At 48.1% G+C, this 8,534-nt stretch overlaps 1 protein-coding gene across 3 annotated transcripts; it reads left to right on the forward strand.

Moving 5' to 3' along the window:
• Positions 1-519: 519 nt before the first annotated feature.
• Positions 520-1,371, forward strand: LOC307051166 (non-selective voltage-gated ion channel VDAC1-like; the record flags this gene model as incomplete). 3 transcript variants are annotated; one of them, XM_079701508.1, is made up of 2 exons in its annotated part: positions 520-1,110; positions 1,222-1,371. In XM_079701508.1, the coding sequence occupies 2 exons, from the start codon at positions 520-522 to the stop codon at positions 1,369-1,371; spliced, it is 741 nt and encodes a 246-aa protein (XP_079557634.1). The 3 variants fall into 3 exon arrangements, with proteins under 3 accessions (XP_079557634.1, XP_079557635.1, XP_079557633.1); XM_079701509.1 differs by having other exon boundaries at positions 520-843; positions 1,072-1,371; XM_079701507.1 differs by having other exon boundaries at positions 520-1,371.
• Positions 1,372-8,534: the final 7,163 nt, after the last annotated feature.

Below are 8,534 nucleotides of genomic sequence, written 5' to 3' on the forward strand. Positions count from 1 at the left end.
ATATGTCAAAACCCCAGACCCCTGTAACTCTGTGGTTGTGAAAGGAAGCAGTTCTTTGTGCACTAGCTTTGGGTAATCACCGATGAGAGACACCTGGAGTACCATCAAAGCCACGGGCCGGTGTAGCAGGTTCAGGCTTCTGTTGATGATAGGCCACATAGCCCAGGAAATGCCAAGAAATTGTTCCTTGGCCTGGTGATGCCATTGAGCTTTGCTTCTTGCTGCCTTCCAGGTCTTTGTCTGGCCTGCCCCTGCTTCTTATCAGGTCTCATCCATGCGACTTGAATTCTGCAACTGGTGTCTGTTGGCCTCTGCCCTTTGTGTCAGATAGGTTACGTGTAACAAAAGACCTAAACAGACTGTGGCTAAATCATTATGACACTGAATCATCTCAGTATGAAGTCTGGATTTCTTCCTGGAGGATTCACAACTCATGGAGCATGATTCCTAGATGTCCAGCCATTAGGACAGAAAACAGTGTTTGCCAAGGTGTGCAACCTGCAAAGAGGGGTGCAGAAGATGGCTGTGCCTCTCACGTATGCTGATCTTGGCAAATCTGCCAGGGATGTCTTCACCAAGGGCTATGGGTTTGGCTTAATAAAACTTGATTTGAAAACAAAATCTGAGAATGGACTGGAATTTACAAGCTCAGGTTCAGCTGACACCGAGACCACCAAAGTGACGGGCAGTCTGGAAACCAAGTACAGATGGACTGAATATGGTCTGACGTTTACGGAGAAATGGAACACTGACAACACACTAGGCACGGAGATTACTGTGGAAGATCAGCTTGCACGTGGCCTGAAACTGACCTTCGATTCATTCTTCTCTCCAAACACTGGGGAAAAAAATGCTAAAATCAAGACAGGGTACAAGCAGGAACATATCAACCTGGGCTGTGATGTGGATTTCGACATTGCCGGGCCTTCCATCTGGGGTGCTCTGGTGCTGGGTTATGAGGGCTGGCTGTCTGGCTACCAGATGAATTTTGAGACCGCAAAGTCTCAAGTGACCCAGAGCAACTTTGCAGTTGGCTACAAGACCGATGAGTTCCAGCTTCACACTAATATAAATGATGGGATAGAGTTTGGCGACTCCATTTATCAGAAGGTGAACAAGAAGTTGGAGACTGCTGTTAATCTAGTCTGGACAGCGGGAAACAGTAACACTCGCTTCAGAATAGCAGCCAAGTACCAGATCGACCCTGACGCCTGCTTCTTGGCTAAAGTGAAAAACTCCAGCCTCATAGGGTTAGGATATACTCAGACCCTAAAGCCAGGTATCAAACTGACACTGTCAGCTCTGCTGGATGGCAAGAATGTCAATGCTGGTGGCCACAAGCTTGGCCTAGGGCTGGAGTTTCAAGCATAAATGAATACTGTACAATCGTTCAATTTTAAACTATTTTGCAGCATAGCTACCTTCAGAATTTAGTGTACCTTTTAATGTTATATGTCTGGGATGCAAGTATCGCTAAATATCATGCTAGATTTCCAGGTTAAAGATGATTCAGCTTTAGGGTGTTACCCTTTCAGATGTGCAGAAGAAACTCAATTTCAAAAAAGGTCCTTTCAGCTGTAGACTTGAGGGGGAGCTTGCTGGCCCCTCTAGAGAGGTCAGGTTCCTTTTTTACCTAGAAATGGCTGCAAGTGGAAGTTGATAATTTGCAAGGACTTTGTAATTTGTAAATTCATATTGAGTAAATGAATGAAATTGTGACTTCCTGAGAATTGAACCTTGGTTTCCTATCCTGATTGAGGAGAGGCTGTTGGATGGTGTATACAAACTCATCTGGAAGGGACTTTTTTAGGCAGGGACTTTTTCCACCCCAATCCATCACCTCTTTTACACCAAAAGTAGTCTGCAGGGAGTGGTAGCTGTTTTTTCTGTGCCATTTTGGAGTGGAGAAGGTGGATGTGATGAAGTGAATAATTCAGGACTTAATTGTATTTTTTCTCATGTTGTGTTTTTTTGCCCTTGCACCAGAGTATGAAATAGCTTTTAAGAGCTCCAGCTGCAAGCTGGGAAGAGTCTCTGTGACTGTAATCACATGGTGACAACACTCAGAATCTAAATTGAACTTCTGTTGTATTCTTGCCACTCAGTTTATTTTTTAGCAGTTTAATGGGTACATTTTAGAGTCTTCCATTTTGTGTGGAACTAGTTCCTCCCCTTCAAATGCTGTAATTAACATCACTTAAAATAAAACTTGAATAAAATATTGAAACCTTAAAAAAAATATATGAAGTCTGATCCAGAGTTGATGAGCAGCTCAAAAATGTCAGCAAGGACCAGGCACAATTGATCTCTCTGTTCAGCCATATTCACTGTGCTTGCTTTTCTTAAGCTTATTACCTTTTTATGGCAAGATGGCTGCCACAGCTCCAGCCATCATGTCCTCACACAAGCACATTCCTGGCAGGAAGGAGGAGGAAGCGGTAGTTTCTTCCATTAAGGGGTAGTTTCTAACTCTTTAATCAGGAAGCAAGAAGCCTTTCAGTAGATTTGTCTTTATGTCTCATTGGCTAGAATGGTATCCTGACTACAAAGGAAACCGGGAAAGTGAGAATCTAGGAAAAGCAAATGAAATTACAGTGTTGGCTTTAGCCTAATCATGATTCATCTACTGGGGCTAGAACAAAACCAGGGTCTGTGGTGAGGAAAAGGGGCAGATGGCTTTAGGGTAGCACTAACAGTATCCTCCACAGTCTTTCTAATTTCCCGTGTCACCATCAATCTACTGGCTCAAGCTGTCTGGTCCATCCCTTGCCTGTCTGAGGAGAAAGAATGGAACACCTCCATTGGGGTTTGTTATTAAATCTGTCAAAGGGAAGAGATGTCCTCTTTCAACAAATCTCATAGAATTGCACTCTTTGCCAGGCCTGAGCAAGACAGAGTTAGCTCTCACCTCGACACATCTCAAGACTGCTGACTCTTGAAAACAGAGATTTTTCTTAAGAAAAGGCTGATCATTAATTAGCTCTCCCACACAATTATTCCCCCAATCAAGTTTGGGTACAATGACTATCTCTAATTAGCTATTGTTATAGACAGAGAATCCACACATCTGCATTGCTTTCAAATGCAGCATGGTCTAGGAGGGGCATGTGCAGAAGCAAGGGCACAGACCTGGTAACTCCTGCCAAGATTTGAGTCTTGGTGTGGCCAATGTGACCTTGGGCAAGTCCTTGAACTTCCCTGGGCCTCTGTTTGTTCCACTCTAAGTCTGAGACCTAACAGCCACCCCCAGGGTTGCGGTGAGGATGAACTGGGACAACTGAAGCCAAAGGACTTGAAAGGGAGAAGGCTGTGGTACTCTAAAGCTGTAGGTACTTCTTGCCTTCAGCACTTCGTCCATCAGCACATTTTCAATTATGTATTTGCACTTGAAACTGGCCACCTGCTGGCTGACTAACTGTTAGAAATCAGTTCCATGGCTCATTTGGGAGCAAGGTTCTTACACCGTGTTGGCCTTCTTGCCTCTTTTTAAGCTGTCCCAAAGAGCTGGTGCCAGCTTCTTGATTTGTGGGTGTCTGTGAGAGGCTTTTCCCCTCTTTTCTTCCATTGCTTTTTTCTTTTATTGTTGAGGTAGAATTTATATGCAGTAAAGTCCACAAACCTTTATTTATTTATTTATTTATATTTTTGGCTGCGTTGGGTCTTCGTTGCAGTGCGCAGGCTTTTCATTTTGTGGTGGCATCTCTTGTTGCAGAGCACGGGCTCCAGGTGTGCAGGCTTCAGTAGTTGCAGCGCATGGGCTCTAGAGTGCAGGCTCAGTAGTTGTGGTGCACGAGCTTAGTTGCTCCGCGGCATGTGGGATCTTCCCGGACCAGGGCTCAAACCCGTGTCCCCTGCATTGGTAGGCGGATTCTTAACCACTGAGCCACCAGGGAAGTCCAAAGTCCACAAATCTTTAAATGTACTATGTAGGTTATGTGTTTTTCTGTATGTATACACCCGTGTAAGTACCATCCAGAGCAAGATACAGAGCATTTCCATCACTTCAGAAGGCTTCCTCGTCCCCTCGCCATCAGTAACCCCCCTGCCTTGCTCCCCACCTGCTGCTTCATCAACGCAGCTTGTCCTCACATCACTTAGTAACTGTTCTTGAACTTCCTGTGAAGCGGCATTGTATACCCTGTGTCTCATATAGTACTTGCAATACCTTCTCTTCTATTTTCCTTTTTCTGATCAGTTTTAGGCAGCCCGTCAGCCCCATTTCCTGATGGGCAGAGCTCCTCCCTTCCGGCACATCACTCCTGACATTCTGATTTCATCTGCTGAGGTGGGCAGAGCCCTCAGACATGCCTCCCCTGTCAGGGTGTGTCCAGGACATGTGGATACTTCCAGGGACCCGCAGGCTGGGCTTTTTCTCCCTCTTCCTTCTCCCAGGGGCAGCTGGGAGGCTTTGTCCATGCTTGCCATTGCTCTCAGAGGAGCTGGGCCTGGGCTGGGGGCTGGGCCCCCTGGGCAAAGATTTCCGAGAAGTGGCCTGAAGTGAAGACAAGCTGGGGACAAGCTGGGTCCAGGTCCTTGCAGGAGGCATGAGAGGCCGGGGGGCTTTAGCGGGGGAGTGGGTAAAACTGGAGACCCAAGAGAGGTCTGCACCACAGGGGATGCTCACGGAACATCCAGGGATGCTGGAAGTGGCCATTACCAGGTGTGAGTGAGTTAGACATCAGCCCAGGCTTCCTCTGCCAGGGAGCCGGGAAGGGGCTCTCAGGCCCCACCCCTGCTGGCTAGCACGGCTGACCTTAGGTGTGTTGGGGCAGGAAGTCCCTTTTCACCTGCCTGTCCCATCTTGCCTTCACTTATTTGCTCCTGTAACAGCATTTGCTGGGAACCCCCTAGGTAGGCTGGGCAGCGAGCTAGCACCGAGGGCATAGGGGTGAACACAAGGTCTCTCAACCCAAGGAGCTCACTGTCTAGACCAGGCTGCAAACGGATGGCCCACTTGCATCCAGATTTGACCCTCAGACGTGCTTGCTTCGGCCCCCATAGTTTAAAAATTGGAAAACCGCCCATAAAAATCTGATTTCTGGCTTCTTTTGACAAATCAGAAGATCTGGCAACCATGGTTTGCCTACCTACAGCTGGTGGGCTGAGAAGTGGCTGCTCCCCTCTGTGCCCTCCCGGATGGGCATGCTCGCGCCAGGGTGCTGAAGTCCCCACCACTCCCTACAGTACTGTCCTTGTCCTCTTCACTCACTACTTCCCTGCCTGGCTCCTGTAGACATCTAATTTCGACAGGAGGAGTTAGTGCAGGCTTCACGGAGGAGGGCAATGTGTCTTGATCTCCTGTGAGCACGTGTCCCCCTCCAAGTCTTCTCTGTATCCTACTCCTCAGGGTGAGTGACTTCATCAGATCCTTTCCTGGGAGAGGATTTACAGTGTGTGCTGGGGGGCAGGGAGATGAGTGGGAGATCAGATGCTGAGCTGACGGCACCAAGACCCATGGAAGTGGTGCTTAAAGTTTGGACACCTGGATCAGAATCACCTAAGGGTGCAGGTTCAAAACGTGGACCTACTGCAGCAGAAGCTGGAGGGGAGTTTCCAGGTAATTGTTGAGGTCGCTCAAATTTGAGAACCGCAAGGAAGAGGAGGCTGGGGCTTATAGGGCAGTGGGACCAGACAAATCATGTTTTCTAGGGCACAGCTGGGGACCCCACTCCACCTTCCAGCCACCTGATGGAGTTTTAGTCTGAACACCTCTACCCGTTCTCGGCACAGCTGAGGCCCTCACCAGGCTAAGGGCATGAGAAATATCTTCCCCAGCCTTCCTGCCCCGGCCCCTGCACCTGGAAGAAAGGTCATGCTTGCTTTTGCCAAGCCTCATCATTTCCCTGAATCTTTGAACTGTCACCTGGGCAGGGGGCCTACTCTAGGGAGAGGGACAGTGGCTGGCTGGCAGGTAAGGGCCACCTTGTCTCTCCTTCACCTTCTCAGCCAGGTGGCCTGACAGCTGCTGGGCTCTGGCCAGGGGGCTGGAACCATGGCCCTGTGCAGGGAAGGAGGAGGATTTGGCGATTTGTTCAAAGAGAGAGGCTTTCCTGAGTTGGGGAGGCAGGACGGGGCCCTTGGATTACTTTTCCTTTGGAGCCTTCAACTGGGGGGTGGGGAGGTGTAGGCTGGGGTGGACAGGGTGGGGCTAGGCTGCAGGAAGTGAGTAAGGAGGACTCGTTCTCTGGATCTTGCAAGTGGAGGGTGGTGCCTCCCTAAGGGTGTGGTGCCTAGGGGACGAAATGCGAGAGGTGGTCACCCCACTCTTGCAGGGACCTGAGAGTGAGAGCCTCCTTAAATGTTGTCTCACTCACCTTCCCCTAGTCCCTGTCCTGCACTCCTGGTCACTGCACCTCAGGGAGCCCCTGAGATGTGCTCGGATCGCAGGCAAAGGATGGGAGAGCCGGACATCGAGAACATTCTTGTCTCTCAGACAAGACCATGCATTCTCAACCTTGGCTGTACGTTGGAAACCCCTGCGAGCTTTACAACATCCTGATGTCTGGTCCCCATCCTCAGAGATTCTGATTTAATTGATTTGGGGTGCAGCCTGCTCTTGGGGTTTTTAAAAGCTCCCCAGGGGATTCTAGTGTGCAGTGAAGCGTGAGAACCTCTGATCTAGACCATTCAGGGTGGGTGTTGTTTACTGGTTTTCCTTTCGTGGGTTTTTGTTGTGAGCAACAGACCACCAGTCTCGACACAGACTTCTAAGGGTAGTACAAGAACACTTAGAACAAAGCAGACGGGATATGAGGAGAGTGGAAAGAAAGCCCAGTTCCCAGTCTGTGCCAGACACGTCGTGTTTTTATTTAACAACCAGCCCTGGGAGGTGGATATTCTCAGGCTCAGTTTACAGGTGAGGAACCTGAGTCTTGCCAATGTTAACCACTCGTCCGGGTCCCACCGCTGTGGGATGGCAGCGCCTCGAATGAAATGGATATGTGACAGGCAGCCGGTGGGAATGGAAGTCAGTGCTGCTGCTTTCAGACTCGTTTCTTAAACAAAGCATTTCTGGGGTCGGCTGGGGGCGTGGGGAGGAGGCTTGGCAAAGAACTAAGCCCCCAGCTCCTCTCTGCCGCAGGACAGAGGGTGGGGAGGAGTGAAGGCTCTTCTGGCTTCTTCTCTCCCAACAGAGTCTGGGCAGTCTTGTCTAAGCTAGGTGCCCCAAGTGACTTTAAGGAAAGTTTCTTCTCTCTCAATCCCTCACCTTTAAGTTAAATAAGTCACTGGACCTAAAGCAAGTCAAGTAGTGTGATAAAAAGAGGGGACCCCCTGCTTCTTGCCTCAAAATCAACACACAAACACACACACACACATGCATTCACACATGCACGCAGGCACATACCAGATTTGCTGTAATTCCACCAGTTAGGTTATTGGATTCAATCAATCAGAAAATACTTATGGAAGGGTAGTGGGGGAGACAGCTCAATCAGACACATCATATTGTGGGGAGCTGCTCCCAGCATCCTTGGCAGACAGACAGTAAACGCACAAAAACTGTGCCACAGAGGCTTCTGAAGATGCAGAGCGAGCATTTAAGGTGAGGCTTGAAAGATGCTGAAAGTTGCTATTTAATGGGTAACTTTCTGCAAAATAATCATTACACTGGCTTCTAAAGCTGATGACAATGCTGTGAGCAGCTTTTTTGCAGTGGTGGCAAAGTCTGCTGTCTTCTGCCGCTAACTTTCTGCTTTCTCAGGGTGGTTCCTGCAGAAGCAATGAAGCAGGGAGGAAAGCACCAGGCCTGGTGCCTAGAGATCTGGTTGGAGTCCCACCTGGCCACTTAGTGGCTACCTCGCCTCGGGCAAGGGGCTTAGCCCTGAGTCCTGGTGTCCTCATAAATATACTGAGGAGTTTGCTCCCATCTAAGACGGAGTAACAGGGATTGGATTTACCCTTCCACCTGAAACAAAAAAACAAACAAACAGACCAAATACATGAAACAGTGGTTTTCAAGACGCTCGACATTAGGCCACAAAGTTCAGTGACCCCAGAGAGCTCAGTGATTCTCTGCTTACTTCCTTGTGAGAGTTGCCGTGTCATGGCACAGGGCAGGGGAAGGAGGCCAGGAGGGCAGAGATGGAAATATACTGTTGTAAGGTTCTTGTACTCCATGTGCAGCGGTATGATATCACTTGAAGATAGACTGTGATAAAGTCAAGATGTATCCTATAAACGATAAAGCAACCACTCAGATAGCAGAGGTTAGAGTTAGCTAGTGAAGGAGATAAAATAGAATCATCAAAAATATCCAATCCAAAAGAAGGTGGAAAAAGGGAATAAAAAATAGATGGAACAAATAGAAAACAAAGCAAGATGATAGACTCAAGCCTAACCATATCCATAATCACATTAAATGTAGAGATTATCATATATTTTGGATATTCACCTCTTATCAGATATATGGTTTACAAATATTTTCTCCTACCCCATGGGTTGCATTCTCATTTTGCTGATTGTTTCCAAGAAACACACTTTAAATATAAAGACATAGATATGTGCAATGGAAAAGGCTGGAGAAAGATATACCA

Source organism: Hyperoodon ampullatus, assembly GCF_949752795.1.
Source record: "Hyperoodon ampullatus genome assembly, chromosome: 1".
NCBI lineage: Eukaryota > Metazoa > Chordata > Mammalia > Artiodactyla > Ziphiidae > Hyperoodon > Hyperoodon ampullatus.